Source organism: Varanus komodoensis, unplaced genomic scaffold (assembly GCF_004798865.1).
Source record: "Varanus komodoensis strain SLA01 unplaced genomic scaffold, ASM479886v1 scaffold3, whole genome shotgun sequence".
In the NCBI taxonomy this organism is placed as follows: domain Eukaryota; kingdom Metazoa; phylum Chordata; class Lepidosauria; order Squamata; family Varanidae; genus Varanus; species Varanus komodoensis.
Genome location: NW_025335761.1, coordinates 58,349,087 through 58,371,519, shown reverse-complemented (window position 1 = coordinate 58,371,519; position 22,433 = coordinate 58,349,087). Strand labels below are relative to the sequence as shown.

The window sequence follows — 22,433 nt, the reverse complement described above, 5'->3', positions numbered from 1 at the left end:
CATGCTTACATTGCATTTATGTCCCTCCCATAACAACAACCCCGTGCAATAGGTTGGACTGAGAGTCTGTGACTGGCCCGAAGTCTCCCAGGTAGCTTAATGGCCAAATGGGGAGTAGAACCCAGATCTCTGAGTTGTAGGAACCCAAGCTGTGGCTTGTTAGCCATGAACGGCCCATGAAGAGTACCCATGGTTTGTTGCTGTGTTGTGGGAACGGTCACCACAGATTGGAATCTCAGTTGGGTTTCAATGACAAACCATAGTTTAATGACAACCCATACTCAACCCTTGACTGTGAGTTATGTTGTCTGAACCCAGTCACTGCAATAATTTAGACCAGCCTTCCCCAAACTGGTACCCTTCAGATATGTTGGGTTGTATCTCTCACCAAACTTGGGCAGCATGGCTACTGACCAGGCTAGTTGTGGATGATGGGAATTGTTATCTAACATATAGTCCGGAGAGCACTGGCTTGAGAATAGCTAATCCTTGGTTTCTCTACACAAGGCATTATTGTGCAGCTGTAACTCCTCACTCAGAGTAATTTGTGGTATTTTACAGTGACAACATCCTCCAGGACTCCTCCTATGCTTTCCAAGCATTGCTGCAGCTTGTTTTAGAAAAAGTGAAATGAGCTATTCAATGGCTGTCATGCTATGAAACAATGTAAAACGGTCACATATTTTCACAGTTCCACTTTACCACAGTGCCCCCTTGTGTTTGTGCAATGGAACATACAAGAATAGCAAAGAAAGGGGAACTCTGGGGAAAAGAAGCACATGTAAAAAAGACTGTTTTAATTCCTCCAACAATCCAGGCTTCATGCGTCATATACAGAAGCCCTGATACTCTCTTTCACCTGTCCCAAATCATCTCACACACATATTATTATCTCAGGACTGCTCTCTTTCCCTGAACAAAGAACCACGAGTTGTGACAAATTCATTCTCCTGATTAGCTGTTCAGAGTTCACTTTGCCTGTCTAATGAAAGAATGCAATTTACTCAGATAATTCCCTTCCTTACAAACAGACCCCATGTTCCAAGAACCTTCCATCTGGTGGGACTTTTTAAATAGAAAATTCCAAATTATTTTTCCACTCCCATGCCCAGTGCAATGGCTACTGGCTAAACACCAAATCAAATACTTGTGAAATATTATGGAGGAGGAATACATTTGTGTGACATTGTTTTGTCATAACACAAACAACACGGAGCCTGTTGACAAACGAGTACGTATCTTGGCATTTATATTGCTCCAAGGATAGAAAACAGTGCTTATTTTCAACATCCCTCCTCATTGCCTCCTTAATAATGCCTATTTATTTCAAATTCACAGATGCATGTAAATAAAACTGAGATCTTCCTAAATGAGCAAAATGAACATTTGGTCTCTTCTGCTGAATATGGTTCTGTTGATTTAGCAGCCTAAAATCCAAGACAGATAGACCTCACCTTTTTCTACAGTTATCTTATAAATAAACTGATTTGGGAAGCCTGAGAAAATTCAGCTTTGATTGCAGTATATGTATAATTTCTGTTTTCCTCTCCCAGAAGAAAAAGATAATGATTGAGCTGGACAGGCTACCCAAATCAAAACGAGCCACATGAAACCTCAGGAGAGAGAGAAAATAATGACAGAAAACTGCTTTTCATCTTCAGTATTATGTCATAAGAGCTAATAATATTTCTTTCTCAAAAACTACCCTGTAAGAGAACTGAAGTCTGTGACATCAGAATTTAGGGAAACAGTCCTGTATCCTGAAAAAGCACTAATGTTTTATTTCTTCCAAATGTACAAATAACACAAAATGAAATGATGTTTGGCCAAAATGATACAAAATAAGAAACATCTGAGAAATTGCATCTTAAGAAGACTGGAAAAGGATTTCTCTGAAAATGTTTGCATTGGGGAGTTCAATATGGTTGTGGTATCCTTCAAAACCTAGCAAAACATCCTGGGACACTGAACAGCGTGTTTTAAAAATGCACACTTCCCCTAATCAAAAATGTGCATTTGATCTCAGAGTTACCTCCTGGGACAGCCGGCCCATGCCTGGCTCTGAGGAAGAGCCAGGCATTTTGGCTGGGCCTCCTGCTGCTTTGTACTCTCACTCCACCAAATGCCAAACTGGCCACCCTGGTGAGGGGGGAGTGATGCCCCACTCTGCTGCCAGAAGCAAGGCCTCGTGCAAAAGGTATCCGTCATGAAAGCTGGGCATGGAAGCAGGTTTGCTATGCGTAGGGTGCGGTGCAAAGCGAGGGCATCAAAAGTTATGCAACATATTGCCACAGGTAACAAATCAGCATTCAAAGGCATAGCTTTGATCCTGTTTGGGCAACTCAGATGTTCTGGAGGGGCTTTTGATAAAATGCCGGACAGCAGCATCCTCGGAGACTTAATCTGGGCAACGGAGCAGCTTCACTGTAGCTTCACCATCCTTGCAACCTAATACAATCCAGAACATCCGAGCCACGCTAATAGGTGAGGAGCAACTTGAAGACATGGGAATCTGGGCAGCCGGCAGATCTTTTGTTGAGATTGTTGAAGCTTCTGAGCTGATTCATTAAAGAACAGCAGGCAAAAGCTCTTCATTCTCTGACAATACGACATTTCAGCAGCAGGGACCATGACGGCATTCTTAACTCAATTTTACCAGCCACTTCCCACCAGTCAGCCCATGGAAGATTCCTATTTTAGGCCTCTAACACATTTTCCCATCGAATGAAATATCCCAAAGAATTTCCCTGAAAAACAGACAGGGAAATACATATGGATGCCTGCCCTGGGAGCAGAAAAGAACCGTCTGCTGCAAATTACTGGAATGACACACATACAAACTTTCCATCCAAGGCATTCCCAGGGATGGTGAAGCTTGGCTTTAGCGATCCATGAGAGCATTAGATCCCACTCTTGATGCGCATGGAATCTAAGCATGCGTAACTGTGGTCTGGATTGGCGCCCACGTTGCTTTGGAATGTGAGCAAAGATCTCCAACTGAGCAATTCTGCAGGGGCGCAACAGCTTAAGGGAATGAAAAACTCACCACATTTCATCATCCCGACTTCGTAGCATTTCCGGAGTCGGCAAGCTTGACAGCTTTTGCGCCGGTTTTTATCTATCGTGCATTGGTTTGTTGCTGGACAAATATAATCGTTGTGTCCTGCACAGAGATATAAAAGAAAGATTTTCTTACCAAAGGGAAGGAGGGAAGGAAGGAAGGAAGGAAGGAAGGAAGGAAGGAAGGAAGGAAGGAAGGAAGACATTTGGTCCTGAGAATGAGTAAATGCCTGCACTTTGCCTCACTAGGAGCCCATAGTTGGTTGGCTTGTCCTTGGCAGACCTCTGGATTGTGACTGAAACACAGAAACAGAACAAGTCAGAAGGGGTCTTCCGGGCCATCTAGTCTGACCCCTGGCTCCAGCTGCCTCCACGCATGACATGCCTACCATGTGCAGGTCTAGCCTATCCTTGAACACCCTCACCGATGGGGCCTCAACCACCTCCCATGGAAGCCCATTCCATACCCCAGGGGCCCTAACTGTCAGGAAGTACTTCCTGGCATCCGAATTTTGAACCTTGGTTCCTTGAGCTTGGCTCCGTTGGAGCACGTCCTGCCCTCCTCTGCAGGGGAAAACAGGTCTCTCCCCACCTCCATGTGACACCCCTCACATACCTGCATGTTGCCAACAGATCCCCTCAGAGTCTCTTCTTTCCAGGCTGAAAAGACCCAGTTCCCTCAGTCTCTCCTCATACGGCTTTCCCTGCAATCCGGCCACCAACCTTGTGGCCCTGCGCTGCATGGACTCTAACCTGGACTCTATCCTGGCTATAAATGAGCCTGCAAGGGCAGCCTGGGTTGCCATGCGTCCTTGATTGCACAAAGGACACCTCAACTCCATGGGCAGGAGCATAGGAAGGCGAACTGGCAGCCTGCAATGTGTCCCCCCTTTCCTTTCACCTCCATGTTGCAGACAGCTGCAGGATTCACACAAATCCCGCTATGTTCAGTGGGCCTACACCTGCATTTAGAACTACAACCTGAATTTGAGGAATGAGGGCTGCTGGGCTATTTATTTATTAGTTTTATAACCCACCTGTTTTCCTTTTTAAAGAAAATAAGCTTACACCATTCTCTTCCTCCTGCTCTCAAGTTTATCCTCACAACAATCCTGCAAAGTAGGTTGGATTGAGAGTCTGCCATGACCCAAAGCCACCCAGTTGGCTCCATGGCCAAGTGGGGACTAGAACCCAGATCCTCTGAGTCCCAGTCCTGCGCTCTTAACCACTGCACCATGCTGGCTCTCGGGCTTATACCAAGTCATGTTTGGGGGGGCCTTCTATGGAATCAGTGCATGAGATCTCCAACTCAACTTCTTTCTGTAGGGTGATGGTCTGAAAAGGAGAGACTCCACTGATTTTCCAGGCTCCCCCCCGGCTTGCACAGAGGGTCTTCCCAGGCACAGGAGGGGCTGTAGGGCTGAAAAAGCCTCCACTGAAAGTAACGCCACTTGGGAAGCTGCAGCAGGGATGACCTTCCACAGCGGAGCCAGGACTGCAGCCTGGAGGTTCCCCATCCTGTTCCTTGTATCCAAGCCCTTGTCCACTAGCCACCAGCAGAAGACAACTCATGCATCTGAGCGAGAAGCTGATGATGCCTGGGCACAGCACTCCATCCCTCCTCTGCACCCAGCAAGGAACCTGGTAGGGTTACCAGGGGACAGAAGAGCCCTTCTTCGTGCCCAGCGTGGAAACAGAGTGAACTGCTAGAGAAGGAGCAGCCTCTGGTCCTTCCTCTGCCAGCTCCCAAGAGGTTAGCAAACATTTTGAAGGCCTGTGGATTTGTTTTAAAGAATGGCTTTTAAAGAAAAAAGCAAAGCTTGCAGTTGCTTTTGTCTACAGCTTCCTATGTCTATTACTTCTTGCTCTCCACATTCCCATCCATCACCTCCATATCCCAGCAAAGTCAACAGCCGCTTTGCAATAGCCTGGGAAGCGGAGCTGGATTGCCAACCCTTTGGACCCCGAGCGGCTCTGGGCGAAAATATGATGCTCTGACCCCAACAGAGAATTCAAGCATTTCCCTACATGTTGGCCTGTGAGTGTGTTTTGTTTGAATGTTTTTCTTCCCACCACCCTCCTTGAGCATGATTTAACCTCACAAGGAAAGGATTTTGCAAGGCAGTTTTCCCAGGAAAGAAGTAATTTCCATGGGTGGAAAAAGACCACATAATTCTTGAGTCATGTGGTAGTGAAAACTGCTGAAGACCAACCGAGCGGATTAGCTTCCCTTTCACTCACAAAATTTCTGTTTTCCTGTGTCACCCTTCCGAACTGGAAGCCTTTTTGACCTGGCTCCAGTTGGGTGACAGGAGAGCCGTCTGTAGCTATCCAAAACCAAAGGGAAATACACGGATTAATGGCATTTTCACTCCACCCACCTTGCAAAGAGCTCTGGGCAGCAAAACGAGTGGCTTCCCGGAGCAATCAGCACTGCCAGCCAAGAGGTGCCGTCTCGCTGCTCTCCCCCTTATCTCAGAAGCACTGACTCTCTTACAGCCCCAGTTTTAGAGAATTTCACTGGGGTTACACTGGTGGTGGGCAGGGCAAACGGGGTAGGGCCAAAATCCCTCCCCCCACGCCCTCATATTTTCCTTTGAAGTTCTCACTGCCACTCAGTAAGCCATAGGGGAGCTTTTTCAGACTTTTTAGAAGCTTTTCTGGGCAGCATACAATGGCCAGGGAAGCAGCCAATGATCTGTTGTCGGGGGAATGTGGGGCAGCAGAGGGAAACAGTGGGGCATTCGGGAAACCCTGGAAGGGCAGATTGGACCCCCAGCAGCCTGGATGGGGCCAAGAAGGTTCCATACCTTCCTTCTATAAACCACTGCTTGTGAGCCACTGGGGCCTGGGGGAGGCCCCCAACCTCTTGAGCACGTGTACCATGGGTGAGGGTTACCTGTTTGTCAAGACACTGGCCCAGACAGTTCAGAAATGTGGGTCCACACAAGGGCAAAATCCATCAAAGCCACCACAAAGAAGCACACAGTCCACTTGCCACTCTTTTGTCCTCACAACAACCTTGCAAGGTAGGTTCAGGTAAGGGAGAAGGACTGCTTCCAACCCAAGGAGGGAGCTTCATGGCCAAATGGGATTAGAATCCAACGTTCACTCTGCTAATTACATGGATTTTGAGACCTTGCTAGCTCATGGACCTTGAAAGTGAGTTCAGGATAAAGGAAGGAAAGCATTTCAGGAAATGAAGGCATGATTTCAAGTAATACCTATCCTTAAAGACTGGTTTCTATGCTGTGAATTCATTTCACGAAATGTTTAGAAAGAGAGAAATGCACCTTGTGTCATTTACCATGGAAAGGGCCTGCTTGGTGCTGGCACCTTGGGTAGCCAAAAGCAGCTACTGGGGGGTCGTGGCCAACCAAGCTCTACTCTTCCAGCTTAGCCTGCCTCAAAGAGTTAATTGTGAAGATGAAGCTGGGAACGTACACTGCCCTGAATTCCTTAACAGGCAGGCGGGTGACCAGGGCAATCATTAATTTTTTTTCTGCTTCTCCTAATGTTTTTCTGCTTTTCCTAATCTGAATCCTAAGACTAGTTCACCCTTGGAGTAGAGAGAGGTCTTTATTAATTTCTAGGAGACAGCGATCTGACAGCTCCCGGGCAAGCATCCCAGGAATCAGAGGGTGGCTCGTGAAATTCCTTCTGAAGCCAGAGACTGCAGCCTGAACCTCAGAAGGAAGAGGCAGAGACCCCTCACAGCCCGTGCCAGCAGCCCTTCTGAGGTCAGAAAATTGATTTTGGAGAGGGGAAAATGGGCTTGCCAGTGAGCAGTGCGGCCAGGAAAGGAAGGCCCTTGCTGCAGTGCCATGTTAGCGGAACTCAAAAGCCCATCTAACAAAAAACAAAACACAAAGCAAAAGAGGCAATTAGAGCAGCGGTTTTCAGCCGCCGGTCCACGGAGGAGAGAAACAGCTGGATGGGAACTAGTTGGGAGCCATACCCTGCCAATTTCGGTATTTTCTTCTTTCGCTGGCATTTTTTGTTGCTCAGTTTCTGGCTGTTTTGGAGAAGTTTCATTTTTCTGGTATTGGAAACTAATACACTGTATTACTTGTATGGCGCTTTTTGCTTCTGCCTCAGCAGTCCCAAAGGAGGTTTTCCTATTTTTGCAGTCCCCAGCTGTGGAAAGGTTGCAAACCACTGGATTAGAGGACACAGAGCCAAAGACGGTCTCTGTCGCTCCTCCTGGCCTTTGGGAATCTTGAAAGCTTCCAAGTTGGAGAGCTTCTCAGCAGCAAGGACAGGGTGCTGGATTGCCTCTTAATGCCTTTGGCTGTAACAATCGGAGGATGTGGGATACGACATGCGTTTTTATTTATCCATTCTATTATTTGCATGTCTTGTTTTTCCTTCATCGCCGACCCCCCAGGCAGGGTACATATGGACCTCCCAGGCAGTTTCTCCCGCAGGCACTAAATATACCCAGGGTTGTCTGTGCTCAGACAAATAACCTCTGGCACCTGCTGGGTGTGATATAACAAAAGCCTGATGGCAGCTTTTGGAGATAAAAAGCAACTTCAGGACACCGTTTTTACTACCAATTTTTTTTCACTCCAAATTGCACCTGTACCCACTCCAAATTGCAGCCCCCACAGGTGACCGCCCACCATGATCTCCATAGTTCTACAGATGTACTTGGTACACTGGAAGGATAAACAGAAATCGGGAAATGGTGGAGCTGCAAAGTGGCGGGGAGGCAGTTTGGTAGACAAATCTGGTGTGCACATACGCATTGTGACAGCCACACAGCTGCACCTCCGAAGGAAATCTTCCGCCATGCACTACCTGTAGAACACTCTGAGCATTGGCAAAAGCTTTCTGGTCACCTGGAATGCAATGGCTAGCTTTTAATTACAACCCCAGCCAATCTTGCAAAGGAAATACGCTCACTGGAACTGTTTGCTTCAAGTAGGAGCTGCATCAAAGGAAAGGCATGAAGGAGAAATGCTGGTCTTGGTTAGCTCTCTCATCATTTTTTCTGTCTGTCTGTCTGTCTGTCTTTCTTTTCTTTAATTAGGAGAGGATATATTGTTGTTAATTGTTTTACTGTGCAATGTTTTAATGCTATTTATAAGAGTATATTGTTATTTATATTGCTATTTTATTTCTGTAAGCCGTCCTGAGGCTGCTGCAAAGGATGGCATACACACGTCTTAATTAAATTAAATTAAATTATTAAATTAAATTAAATCCCCTGTGCTAAAAACTGCAAAACTTGAACGCCTTGTTTTCACCTCATTCACCAGCCTGAGCAATGACAATGCCAGGCATCCTGCTGCTCTGAAAATGCTCTGGAGTTGCGCTATCATGTTTCCTCTGTACTGCACCAATGCTTAACCTTCTCCTTGCATGCATCTTTCCACTCCCCATCTACTTTCCAACCCCACCATCCAGATTCCAAATCCTGACAACCAAATCTGAATGCCCACATGGGGAGGCACACTGGGGGGAAATCTGGAGCAGAAAAAAGGGAAAAGGAATCTTTTGCTCCACGTTCCATTTCTCCACTCCAAACCCCCTTTCCAAAATGTTCCCCCACTTAGGGAAACTATACAGCTCATTCACATAACTGTGACTTTCATGAGGGTCAGTTAAAATCAAGAGGCTGCTTCTTTCAGCCTTTACAAAGCTTTAGGAGGTTTGCTTCATAAGTATTTAAAGCAGAAAATGGATAGTGGGCTGATTTGTGTTGAGTCACAAATACTAGGAAAAATAGGTTTAATATGCCCTGAAAGTCAGTTTCGCAGAATTTCTGAGTAATTTTTAGTAAGCCCTGGCATGCACAGAACAGATGTAGACTTGGTTCTTGGCAGTGAAGCTTGATTGTAATCAAAGGTCCTCTGGAAAAAAGATTAAAATGTTGTCCTACCAGGTCTCTTAACATACGCCATGGCCTTCAAAAGGTTATCTTGTCCAATTCTAAAGCACTGATGACCAAAACATGTAACAGGTTAATATTTTGCTCATTCCTAAAACATGTTTGCTTCTTGTATCCAAATTTTATATTATTTTTACAGATCTGAGACTGTGGACCCAATTCAGAGTTTATTTTGCCATTATTTTTCATTGTAAACAATGAAACTTGCTTAAAAGTAAACATATATCTGAGGTTAAATTATAGGTAGAAATCAGAACTCAGTCTGCAAAACTCAACACATATAAATGAATTCAGTGCAGAAAAAAGTCTGAGTAACTTAGAAACATCCAAATAAAGCGAGTAAGAAGGGGTTTCTGGGGCCATCTAGTCTGCCCCCGCCTCCAGCTGGCTCCATACATTTAACTCCATTCATGTAACCTCACTTTCTCCCGTGAGGCCGTAACTCATGTCTCCAATTAACTCACACAGCAGTTGGCAATAAAACTAAAGACATTTATTGCTATTTACTGCAAGATTTACGATGCAACAGATAAGCTCTGGCAATGAGCTCCTAGCAGCTCAGTTGCTCCCTCCTTTCTGAACTAAGAGGGAGAAAGTCAAGTGGATCGCAACCTCCTCTCACGCCTTTCTGTCTGTGGGTGGGACAAACTTCTCTCCTGCCGCCGCAATTGGTCTAATCGCCGTAATCTCCTCCTAAGCCGGGCGGATCCTAAATGTCTTGTTACGTCCTCCTGTTCTCCAGGCCTCCGCCCAGCCACTTCCAGGTCAGGAGGTGGGAGCAACTGGCTCAAACACCTCACAGTCTAGAGGAAGGGAAGCTGCCTGCTGCTCAAGCAACTCGGAGCCAGGATGCGGGGAGGCTACTCGCGAGGAAGCCTCAGTCAGGCTGCAGGGGGCCGTTTGGGCCCTGGGCACCAAGTGTAAATCCTCCTATTCCAACGCTTGGCTTTCACCGCGAGCTTCTGGCCCTCTCTCGCGTGCCAACGCCTCTGTCGAGCCATTAGGCACGACACCCCAACATGTGGTTGTCCAGTCTTTCCTTGGACACCCTCACTGATGGGGCCTCCACCACCTCCCTTGGAAGCCCGTTCCATATCCTAGGAGCCCTAACCATCAGGAAGCACTTTCTGCCACCCAACCTGATGTATCTGATTTAGCTGTGAGGATATTTTTGTACACAGGTCTGAACACTAAGGGTTAATTGGTAGATTAAGTAACTGAACCTTACATTGATTGATTGGAAGAGGGAAAACTAATATACTTTTAATTTGTAGCTCCTAGACTGAAGAGCTACGTTTTGGAAATGTTTGGGTGCAGTAATTTTAATATAGCAGAAAATGAAAAGAGGGGAATCAAATATGTATAATAGTAAATATACCTCTTAAGCAAAAAGGATGCAAGGATGACCACCAATTATCCTGGGACACCTGGAAATTACACCAACAATGTTCTGTTCAGTCCCGAAGCCGTGCCTGACTCTTCGCGACCCCATGGGCAACATTCCTCCAGGTTCTCCTGTCCTCCACTTCCCCTGGAGTCCACCCAAGCTCACCCCCACCGCCCCAGTGACTCCATCCAGCCACCTCAACCTCTGCCCTCTGCTTCCCCTACAGACTAAAAATTCACTTTTTTACCCTAAAAAACAGGCATGGTCAACAGGAGCACTCAGAGCCATCACCACAAAAAGAGAAAAAGAGGCTCTGAGCAGACGATCAGCAGTTAGGCTGCAATCTCTCTTTCATCTATTAGCTTCTCACTCTCCAGAAGGCTGTTAAGCAGAAGGCTCTTTGCCTCTTAGAGATAAGACTGAGATGCAGAAGGAATATTTGCTGCTGAGACATTGGGTTACAAGCTTCTACCTGTGCTATCGTTTCTTCTGAATATGCTTCTGAGTGTTGTGTGTGTTTGTGTGTATGCAAAGTGAGGGTGGGGCAAAGATGCCAAAAGTTTCAAGAAACTGGGTGGCCAATTGCATTGCTCTAGGATCGGGACAGACCGCTTTGGAATTCATCCCTCCACGACTCCCATCGTGCTCTGCAAGGCCTGCGAAGTGAGCCAAGCCAAGAGGAAGTCCACTAGCGCTCACAGGCGTCAGGCAACCTGCCCTCTCTGGGCGTAGGGTTCGATTCCTGGCAAGCACCCAGCAAACCTTGGGCACCGGGAACTCTGGGCTGCTGCAAAGTGGACTGGAAGCTGGGAAGCTGGAAATGTGGAACTGGATGTCCTTTCCACATGGAATGGATTCCTCACACATCCACGCTGCTGAGGCACCTCGAAGGAGGGGTGGCGACCTCAGACCCAGGGCCAAATTTGCCCATCTGCAGTTCCCTAGATGGCCACTCTCTTGCCCAGCTTCTCCCTTCCAGCCAACCAAGGATGGTTTGGTGGCTTCTGAGCTTCTGTGCAGTTTCCCACCACCAGGCTAAATGTGTGAAACATTTGCCTCCCCGAAGGCTTAATAACTTACAGGGAGCGTTTTGAGCTACAAAATGCTGGAAGGGTGGTGGTGAGGATGACGATGATGCTGATGATTTTATTACTGCATTGTATACCACCTCACCCTACCCATTCCTATAGCCCATAGGGTTCTCCACATGTTTTGCAGAATAAAACAAGAGTGAAACACCACAAATAAGGAAATCAATGAAAACCAGGTGCACAACAATTGATAACTCCAGGTGATTAAAAGATAGTATATGCCATAAACCAGTATGAATAAAAACAATAGTAAAATCCATCTAGCTAGTAAAACATCTGGTGAATGAAAAGATATTAACCTGGCACCTGAAGGCAAACAATGACTGCACTAGGGGCACCTCCTTGGGGAGTATGTTCCACAGATGGGGTGCCACCACTGAGAAGGCCCTGCCCCTGACTCTCAGCCTCTCGCTTCTTTAGCGGGTGGTTCCCAGAGAAGGACCTCCGTAGAAGATCTTAAGGACTGGGCAGGAACATACAGATAAAGGTGTTCCTTGAGATACCCTGCCTCCAAGCTGTCTGGGGCTTTATATGTTTAAAATACTTTTAGCTGTCTCTCCTTTAGCCTTTCACCAAAAGATGACTCCCTGAGGCTTCTCCAAAACTAAATGTGGCCCTTTGGTGGAAGGAATTTCCCTGCCCCTGTCCTGAAGACTAAAAATGTGATTATAGGATAAGCTTTTATGGACTACAATTCACTAAGCGTCATCCACAGTCCACGCAAACCCACAGCAGGACTGGCCCTATTATTAAGCAGAGTGAAGCAGGCATTTCAGGGGACAGATGCCGGGGGGGGGCAGCAACAGCTTTGACATCCCCCCCACCCGTCATGCGGCTGCCTTTGCGTGCAGATGAGGATCCTGCCCCACCAACGGTGTTTCATGCACCTGCCAGTCCAGTCAGCTTTCATGGGTGGAAGCGGAGGGAGAATCATCTTGGGTTTCTGCTTCAGTCGGCAAATTACTTGGGCTGGCCCTGACACACACGTGTGCGCACAGACATGCACGCACACGGACACATGGAAAGAAATAGTAAATGCTGAGCTCCCGAAATATAACGACAATTGTTTGCAATGTTTTAGTTAAAGCTTAGCTGTATGCAAAAGAAGCAAACAGGAGTGATTCTAGATCATCCGTGTTAACTAACGACTGGCTTCCAAGCGGCCAAAGTTTCTCTCCCTCTGCACCGTCCAGCAGTAGCATGCCAAGCTTTCCAGCAGAATTGTTCCCAGCACCTGTGACAGTGCTGAAGGAGATGCAGCGCAATGGCAGGGCATCCGCTTTGCTTGCAGAAGATCTCACGGAAAACCAGAAAAACTCTTGCCCGAAACTCCCAAAAGCCATTGCTGCCGGTCCATGTTGACAATACTGGGTTGGTTAGATTGAGGGTCCAACCTACTAAAATGCAAGTTCCCATGTTCCGCCTGATTGCTGACTCTTTCTGGGAGATGCTGGAGGTCCAACCAGGGACCTTCTGCAGGCCAAGCCAGTGTCCAGCTCCTGAGCTACAGTATTGCCCTTCCTGGTTTCTCCTTGCAGCTCCCTGCTCCTAAACCGGTGCCCTGGCCCAGGTTCTGCCTAGACACAGGTCTGGAATACAAGAGGGTGGGGAAAAAACACAGCTGGTCAGGGAAACTCGGGCAGGCAGGGGTGCTGCTAAGCATCTCCTCTTGTCCAAGGTTCTCCACCACAAATCAGTGCCTTCCAGCCACGATTTGCCTAAATGTTGCCAGGCTTCAAGATACACAAGGCTTAAAGTGGGTAGAGAGTTACGCACTGGCCCTATTCCCTACTGTATGTAAGCTGCCTTCAGTTCCTCGGAGGGAAAAAGTGAGATATAAATATAATTATTAAATCAAAACATGGAGCATTTAAGAAGAACCAGCATCTTCTATCTCACAGAATATCACTCCACCAGTCTATCAGCTTGGAGACCGCTGAGATGTTTTTCAAACCTTCTCCTTTCTTTGCTATACTGAAGCTTTTACTGGTTACATACTCATTTGGTCCTGTCCTGAATTCTGCTTTAAAAAAAACAAAAAACTATTATAATCATACAAATCTCATTTTGGGGTGCAAGCAGGTAAAGTGGATTAAGCATGCTTTCTTCTTCTCCGGCGGAGGCATCCTCTGCCTTTTTCCAAAGTGGGGGATCTTTCCCCACCTTTCCTGGTGTGGCGGGGTGAAAGGAAGACTCGGCAGGGGAGTGATCTTGGATCTAAAAGGTGGCCCAAAAAGGAAGTTAAGCATCCCTCTCCGTCATGCCAGTCCCCCAATTTCCTCGGCCTAACACCTTTGCAAAAACCACTGGCATGCAATGAACCCCTAAAGAGAGGCTTTCCCAAGAAGACCCTTCCCCTACCTTGGATGCTCCTTTTGAAGAATGCTTTGCAGCCTTCGCAGGACCAAACGCCGTAGTGATACCCTGAGGCATAATCGCTGCACACGGCACAGAAATGGGCATCCCTTTTTGAGACGGGGCTGTTTGTCGTGGGGCTGACACAGTCACTGCTGCTGGGTTTCCTCTTCAGGGTCTCTCTGGGGGCACAGAGAAGACAATTAGCTGCTGCGCAAAGCAAGAGAGTGACACGGGTGCTTCATCTCACAGCCTGCCGTTTGCTTTGTTTCACATCTTCCTGTAGTGCAGAGAACATCCGTGACGCGACAGACATGGAAGGACTCCTGAAATGCAACCAGTTGGTCATGCCGCAGCTTTCAGGGTTAGAGTCTGCACTCGACCAGGGTAAAGCCCAAAGGGGGCTCCAGTCCACCCAAGACGTGTGACCAGAAATCCACAGGGAAGTTTCTAAGTTACACAGGAGTGTTGTTCCTAATGGAAATTCCCTTTACAGTATGATCATAATGTCTTTTTGATGTCAAAGCCCATATGGGTACCACACTTTGTCGCTTATATACAGAGTCAGCCTCTCTTCTTCACGCAGCCCATAGCTAAACTATGGAATCTACTTGCACGGGATGCAGCAACGGCCACCAATTTGGATGGCTTGAAAAGGCTATTGGACAAATGCATGGCAGAGAAAGCTATTGTTAAGGATACGTGGCTACTGGTTCTCTTGGGGATATTAGTATCAAAGGCAGTTTGGCTATGTATGCAGCTGCTGGGGAACATGGGTGAGGGAGTGCTGATGCACTCCCAGCTTGTCTGTCGGTTTCTTGGCTGGCCATGGTGTGATCTGGGCTGGTCTGATCCAGCAGGGTGCTTACATTCTTGGCACTGGGCAGAGTGAAGCTGCAGCTTTAGGCAGGTGCTGGGGGGCAGCAACAGCCCCCCGGTGATTGCTTCTGATCTGCATGGCCATCCCCTGCTGTTAGAAGACACCCAAACTAGCTTGTTGCTTGCAGGTAACATTTAACTGCCCACATGATTCAGTTCTGCATATGAACTCTTTGTCCTTTCAGAATGTTTTTATCAAGCCCTGACCTTTGTACTAAGGTTGCTACAAATGATACCGATGAGTCAGAAATAGTTCCTGAAGAACCTTGAAGGAGAACAGAGGTCTTCAAAGCATCTCTCATTTTCCATGTGTCACATAACAGATCAGGACATACGAATTGTCTTGCTCAAGTGCAGCCATTTGTACAGGTCAAAAAGCACACCTGGAAGCTGTGTGTTGCGGTTGTAGCGCAAGCATGTCCACAAACGTGGCTAAGCAACGTAAGATGGCAGGCGCAGTCCATTTGCTGACCTGCTAGTCAAAAATGGACACAAAAGGGACAGAGAGAAAGTGTTTTGGTCTAAAAGTCTAGAGGTCGTCCTGGGAACAGTGGTGGTCAGAAAAACCTTGGGACGAACCAGGAACAAGTGAGATTAGATCAGTAGGAATAGGCAAGAATAATAAGATCTGATATGATTTCAGGATACACCCTTACAAAGACTGGAACCTTGAACTGGTTTGCCACTGAATTGCCACTCTGAGTCCTGGAAAAGGGGCCACCCCTGCAAGACCCTACTGAAACCCACTTGTTAACGCTCTGGATGGATGGCAATTCTCCTTCTGAATCTTGTGTGTGCGCAGGATCAATTTCTCTCTTTTTTTAAATAAAAATTATTTGCATTTAAAGAAGACTGTGCTCTTCCATTCAAGAAAGTGAGCCAAACTCCAAGAATGAAAGTTTCTCCTGTGGAGTGCAATTTTAGGGATGCAGGCCAGAGCCTGGCTTGCATATTTTGTGATGTCCCCAGACGTGCCACAACTTGCTGGAGCAGCTGAAGGTAGACCTGCTCTCCCTGCAAGGCCAAAGTTTGACAAACAGATCTCTTCCTAACTTTGGAATGAAGCAAGGGGCACAGGAGGAAGAGCTAAATCCAGGGGCAGGAAGCAAGCGACAGACCGTAGAACGTGCCTCTGGGTATCCATTAAATGGAGAGCCTCAGTTAAAAGTGCACGTGTCATTTTTGATAAAGATTCCTTCCCAACTCAAGGAAAGTTTTGTGTAACATATCTTAATACAAAATGCTTCATTTTTAATGGCCTATGCTCATTTAATCAAGGAAAGGGAGGGAATGGCTACACAGAGTTCAGTTTCTTCCCATCTTTGAGCTTTCATTTAAGTTATAATTCATGAATCTACAATACCACAATCATTGTTTCCATGGCAATAAATTAATGTCATGAACACAGCATTAAGACACTGCCACAAAAAATGAAACAGAAGGATAAGCACAACTGCGAAGAGAATTTTGAAGATGAGAAATGACTTATCCTTGTAAAGAAGGAAAGGAAGAGGAGTTTCCTATAAAATCTCTACTCTCATCAAACATTCTGGCTTGTCAAGGAATTTTTAAACACCCCTCTAAACTACCACCTACCTGGACAATATAAACAACCCTCTGTGGTGCCTCCAACTGCCACTTCCAAGGGAGGCTTGGTTGGTGGCAACAAGGGAAAGAGCCTATTCAGTGGTGGCACCCAAGTTTGGAAACAAGCTCCCCAGTGAGGCCTGCTTGGCACCCACCTTACTGTCTTTTCAGCACAAGGTTAAGACTCTTCTCTATGGCATTTAATTGGTTTACTGGGCCTTTGTGAGTTGTTTAAGCAGCTTCAGTCTGGTTTTATCTTGTTGGAATGTTATATGTGCTTTAAATGTGGCTTTAAATTACATATGGAAACTTTTCCCCCCAGTGTATTTATCATGTGGTACATTTTAGATTGTATTTTAATGGTTCGTTGTAAACTACCCAGACAACGTCAGCTATTGGGCAGTATAGAAGTTAGATTAGCAATAATAACAATAATAATAATAGGTGCAAGACCAGAGTCTCCAACCAGGTACCCCCCAGACATCCTGGGACTGCAGCTCCCATCATCCCCATCTATTTGTATTCTGCCTTTCCTCCAGAGAGTGTTGAGTGGTCTGCTCCCTCTCAACCTCTCTCCCTTTTATCCTCATAACAATCCTGTGAGGTAGGCTAGGCTGGGAGCCTCTGATTGGCCACCGAGTCATTCTTCCATCAAAGTGGGGACTTGAACATGGGTCTCTCTTGCCACAGTGCGATGCTCTAACCCAAATGCCACACTTAAAATGTGCATCCGTTCACGGGGTGGGGGGAGGTGTTCAGCCCTTCTTCTCCTGCTGATTTATTTTCCCATCATCACCAAGGCAATGCATCAAGCCCTGTCCAGCCACTGTCACTGGGCTAGCCCGGCGGTCACTTGCCACCATGGGTTTCTTGGGGCCCTACGTGGCTGCCCCATTTGCTGCCCCCCTGCACTAGAACCAGCCCTGCCTTGATTCTTTGCCCTTTCGATGCCATCTTCACTCAAGGACTGAACCAACCTTTCCCCAGGGCCGTGTGTCCTGTGCTGCCAAGGACAATCCCCAATCTTCAGGGCCGTTGAGTCCAAAACTGAGCCCAGCTTGAGAAGAAAGAGAGCAGATGCCTTGAGGTGGCCCATCAGCTGCACGGCGGGTTGCAGTGAGACGGAAGAGATCTTCCCTCCAAGGGGTGATGGTGCTTTCCACAAGTTTACCAATTTCTTCATCTCCAGCACAGAAAGAACTTGAGCCTGGGGGTCACAATGATCCAGCCAAGTATCAAAGAGTCCACAGATGCTCATGGACTCCAGCTGCACAACTGACAACCTTCTGCCACACGTGCAGCACAAACAACGCTGCAGGTCCCATGCACGGAAAAGGGATTCCCCTTGTGCAGCTCCCTCACTTCCTAGTAGGCCCCCACCCAAAATATTTCTACATCTACGCCAGGAAGTTGGGCCCAAGGCCAAGAGAAAGCAGTCTGGAGCCTGGGGCACTGAGCCCAGGGAATCCAGTGGATTCTCACCAGCAGAGCAGACTCCTCACACATCCCTAATTGCATTTTTTAAGTCAAATATGTTGTTGTTGTTAGTCGCAAAGTCATGTCCGACCCATTGTGACCCCATGGACAACATTCCTCCAGGCCTTCCTGTCCTCCACCATCCCCCAGAGTCCACTCAAGCTCACACCAACTGCTTCAGTGACTCCATCCAGCCACCGCAACATCTGCTGTCCTCTTCTTCTTTTGCCATCTATTGTTCCCAGAATTAGGCTCTTCTCCAGGGAGTCCTTTCTTCTCATTCGGTGGCCAAAGTATTTGAGCTTCATCTTCAGCATCTGGCCTTCTAAAGAGCAGTCAGGGTTGATCTCCTCTAGGACTGACCGGTTTGATCGCCTTGCGGTCCAAGGGACTTGCAGGAGTCTCCTCCAGCACCACAATTCAAAGGACTCAATCCTTTGGCGCTCAGTCTTCCTTATGGTCCAACTTTCACAGCCATGCATTGCGACTGGGAAAACCATTGCCTTGACTATACGCACTTTTGTCGGCAGGGTGATGTCTCTGCTTTTTAGTATGCTAAGTCAGACATAGAAGGAAACAAAGCGGATGGGCTTGTCCATAGAGGCAGCAGGCTTTCCGTGCTTTGCTCCTAAAACTCTGGAGTTGAAGTTCTGCGTATTCAGTCATGTCAGCTGAATGAGTGGCCCTCTTCTTTTTTTCTGATAGGCCCCCATCTTAAAAACCTACATGATAAGAAGGCATAAAGCACTCTACAATCCCTGAGGTCCTCTTTTAGGGGATGCATTTCCTCAGGACCATCCCTTGCCTATTACGTTTCTTGAACAGCAACCCAAACTCTGCTGGTTTTCACTGAATGGCTTTTGAACTGTGTCCTTTTCCAGTATCAAGAGCCTCTTTAGCCTGTCAAATTTAGTTCCGTCCCCATGCCCTGCTCTCCCACGTTACCTACAACAGGCAAGGTTCAACCCTGGTTTTCTCCGATAGTGTCATTTCTATAAAATGAAAAGTTCACTGTCATTCAATCAAGCTGAGTTTGGCTGATTTAGGACGCATATTGAAACTAAGGAATTTGCTTTCTCAGTATATACTGATGGGTTTTAAAGGGAATTGGACAAATTCCTGAAGGTAAGGCTCCAAGTTACTAGTCCTGATGGCTGTATGTGCCCTCCAGAGTCAGAGGCAGGGAGTCTTTGCATGCCAGTTGCAGGGGAACATGGGCAGGAAGGGGCTGTGGCACTTTTACCATATTTGTGGGGTTTTCGCAAGGCACCTGGTTGCCACTGGACTGGATGGACCATTGGAATGGTCCCATAGGACCTTCATACACCTTTATTACAATCCCAACAGGGCAAGATAATTATGCAATTGCTCAAAAGAGTGGTGGGCTACCAAAATAAGTATATCAATAATAAGATTTTAGCACAGATTTGACTGGAGTGGGAGTCGGACTTTCAGCAGCCCTCACTGCTCCATACTGGAGGAAACCGCTGGCCCAGAAATCTCATGCAGCCGCACATGCCAGGTGCGCAGAGCAAGGGCTTCCCCGGTGCAAATTAAAAACGAAAAGGGCCCTTTCTTTCTTCCAAGGTGGTGGAGGATGTGTGCCATGGATCCCCAGCCCCACACGCCTTCGGCAACTGGAAAGACCTGTAATGAAGCAACTACAACAGGTGTGCCCTGTTTCCTGGGTCCAGAAGTTTCAGAGCAACCATGTCCTGCCAGTTTTCTCTAAACCAGGCAATGAACAGGGCACTCCTGCAGGGGCCTCTTTGGAAACCCCCGAGCCGAATGGCACCTCTGCTTCCACAGAGGTGGCCAGGTCGGTCCGCACCAGCTGCAAGCAGGAGTGTGGCACCCCAGTTTTTCAAATGCAAGGTGACAGGGCGGCCATTTGTCCTACTTAGCAGAGGACAGTCCTCCACTGGAAGGTGCTTCCTTTTTGAAGATTGAGCCGATCCAAGTCCAAGTTGCAGAAAAAGAGCCAGAAGGAGGGAGAGTCCAGAGGCTTTGAGGTTGCCCATCTCAGGTACCACTGGACAGCCCCCCGAGCAAGCCCAGAGATCACTTTCCTCACTATGAAGATCTGTCTTGATTATGTGTAGGAACAATTTCTAAAACTGCACCTATACACAAACCAGCATGCACACATTTAATGCAAATTAATGCTTTCTTTTGCTTTCTTTTTGCTCCTGGAAAATTAGTTCTTCTTCCATAGCGATGACCCTCTCCCAGACGCCTCTTTATTTTTTTCTCTATACTACCGCAGTGTAAGTGTTTCTTGAACAACTTGCTACTTTTATGGAGCCCTAAATTTTGATCTCTGGTATCTGTTCCTATCTGGGGTGTGACAGAGACATATTTGGAAAGTTGGTCTAGCCCTATCATGGATTCCATTTCTTGGTGACCTTTCAGCAGGGGGCACCCAACTTTTGGGGTTAGCGGGCAATAAAAAGTTGGGAGTGTTGAGAGAGTTGTGGGTACTCTCACAAAATGGCCGCCCTGGTGGGACTTGCCCATTTGCGAAATGGCTGGTTGCAACGCACTATTTTCCTCGAAAGAAAAAACGGAAATCACTCCCAGAAAAAACTCAGTACAGGGCAGAGGTCCGGTCTGAACGCCGTAAGTCCAAACCAGCCTTTTGAACCCTAATAAGTGCAGTGCTGGAGAGAAGCACTTGACTCTGAAGCATGCTAGCCTCCCAGTTAATTAATTGAAAGGAATTAAAGTTAATTGAATCAACAACAACCTTTGAATAAATTGAAATCGGGGGAACAGGGGAGCCAAGAGGGGTATCCATGGGCACAGTGGTGCCCATGAGCGCCATGTTGGAGACTCAGACCCTACGGGGTCTTCCCCAACATTGTGCCCACCAGGTGTGTTCGGCTGCAATCGCTTTCATCCCCCGTCAGCACTGCACACTAGCGTGTGACGCCGTGTGGGGCCAAGGTAAATAGACCGGGGGGTAACAATAAGAGGTTACCTGTGCATAGGCAGGACATGATCCACGGGCCTGGCGTCGCACCACGGGCTTTTGGGCTGCTCTGCGTATAAAACTGATGACTGGCAGTGCAAGGTCAGGGGAGAGATGTGACCGGAACTGGACCACAGCATGTTCGGACTCGCTGGCTGTCGCAGAGGAGCCCCTTCCGAATCACTGAAGTTGCCCGGAAGGTTGTAGTTCACCACGGCGGGGCTGTAGAAGGCCATGGCCGAGTAGTCGTGCCTGTTTTCCATATACGAGGATGAGAGATACACGGGGCTGCGCTCTCTGGTCAAAGCAGACTGGCTGCAGCTGAACGGGATGGGCAGGCCGAGCTCCGGGATGGCGCTTTTGGCTTCTGTTTTGCTACACGCGAGTTCCTGGATCGACGGCAACGGAGTACATTCCTTGTGGGTCGGCGCACACAGAGACATGCTGGAGAGAGAAGGATGCCAAACACCTCTTCTTCAAGCAGTCATCCTGAAAGAGTCAACCTAGAAAAGAAAAATGTTCAGGTTGCAAAGGAGCTCTGTGAAATCCTTGTGCTTAGTCCACACGGATGCTCCGGTGCGTCCACATTAAGGCCATCGCATTCTGTTCCGGGGGACTGGCCTTCGCCACTGCAGCGTTAGCAACGATTTTGCCCAGAGGCTGTCCTAGCATGAGGCAAAGGCGAGGCATCCAACTTAAGTGGCAACATATGGGAGTCAGTAAGCATGCGGTTGTGGGAGGCAGACAGATCGGTGCCTGGGCCGTCATTCCCAGGAAAGCCGTCCACCAAGAGACCTGGGCTGAATCCCTGAGCAATACTTTCAAATAACACCCCAAATTCCAAGTCTCTGCATGGCTACTCAGAGGTAAGCATGCAGAGCAAGCCTGCGCAGAAGTAAGCAGGACACGCCTCCACATGTCTACTCACAAGTAATCATGAGTAGCATGTCAAGGAGGAAGGAGGCCAAAGCCCTGCATGTGCACTCAGAAGCGAGCAGGAGGATCACGCAACCAGCCCCGTTGATCCTCCAGCCACGTTCCCATCTTACATCTGATCAGCAGCTGATCGAAGAGAAGAGCTTTCCCCTGCTGAGCGCTGGGAAAGGGGAACGTTCTTCAGCTGAGCATTGCTGAGTGACTCAGCCCCAGAGATCACATGCGGCTCAGGAGCTGAACCTTCCCCCTGCCTGCACTAAATAGCTAATATTTCGTTGAAGAGAGGGAATATTCAATATGAGCGCCAGCCTCGCTTGTCCCATGGATCGTCCACATGCAACCATGGCCCGAGCAAGCACCAGCTGAGCCTGGCATGCCAGTTCCATCTCCCCTGGACAAAGATATCCTGCCGATAATGTGTGCTAGTGACCTCCAGGTTAGACTTCTGCAGCGATTTGTATGAGGCCCGAGATATTTTGTTGCAGGGCTAAAGGAGAAGATGTCATCTGTATCACGCAAATGGGGCAATATTGCCCACTGGGCCGAAAGCTAAATTGTACTCCAAAACTACCAGCAGGACAGTGTCTTCTGGCCACTATCCTGGCCAGCTTAGGTGGCACCTGGGTAGGTCTTTTGGCAAACAAGGCTCGGTTTCTCGGCACCTTGCCACCATGCCCTGGCCCTGGTGCCTGAGGTCTGGGGTGGCTTCTCATTCTGCTGGATGATAGAACAGGCCTGCAACTGCCCTTGAAGACAAACTGCAGATGTCATTCAAAAAGGCATTTCGTGGTTACC

General features: G+C 47.7%; 1 protein-coding gene across 1 annotated transcript in view; it reads right to left on the bottom strand.

The window, feature by feature from the left end:
• ESR2 (estrogen receptor 2) overlaps nucleotides 1–21,145 on the bottom strand; it is a 56,276-nt gene extending 35,131 nt beyond the window's left edge. The window contains exons 1-3 of the mRNA XM_044436197.1: nucleotides 20,712–21,145; nucleotides 13,796–13,971; nucleotides 3,047–3,163 (exon numbers count right to left, since the gene is read on the bottom strand). Of these exons, the coding sequence (XP_044292132.1) occupies nucleotides 3,047–3,163; nucleotides 13,796–13,971; nucleotides 20,712–21,145 (727 nt within the window). The remainder of the gene's footprint in view (nucleotides 1–3,046; nucleotides 3,164–13,795; nucleotides 13,972–20,711) is intronic.
• Nucleotides 21,146–22,433: the final 1,288 nt, after the last annotated feature.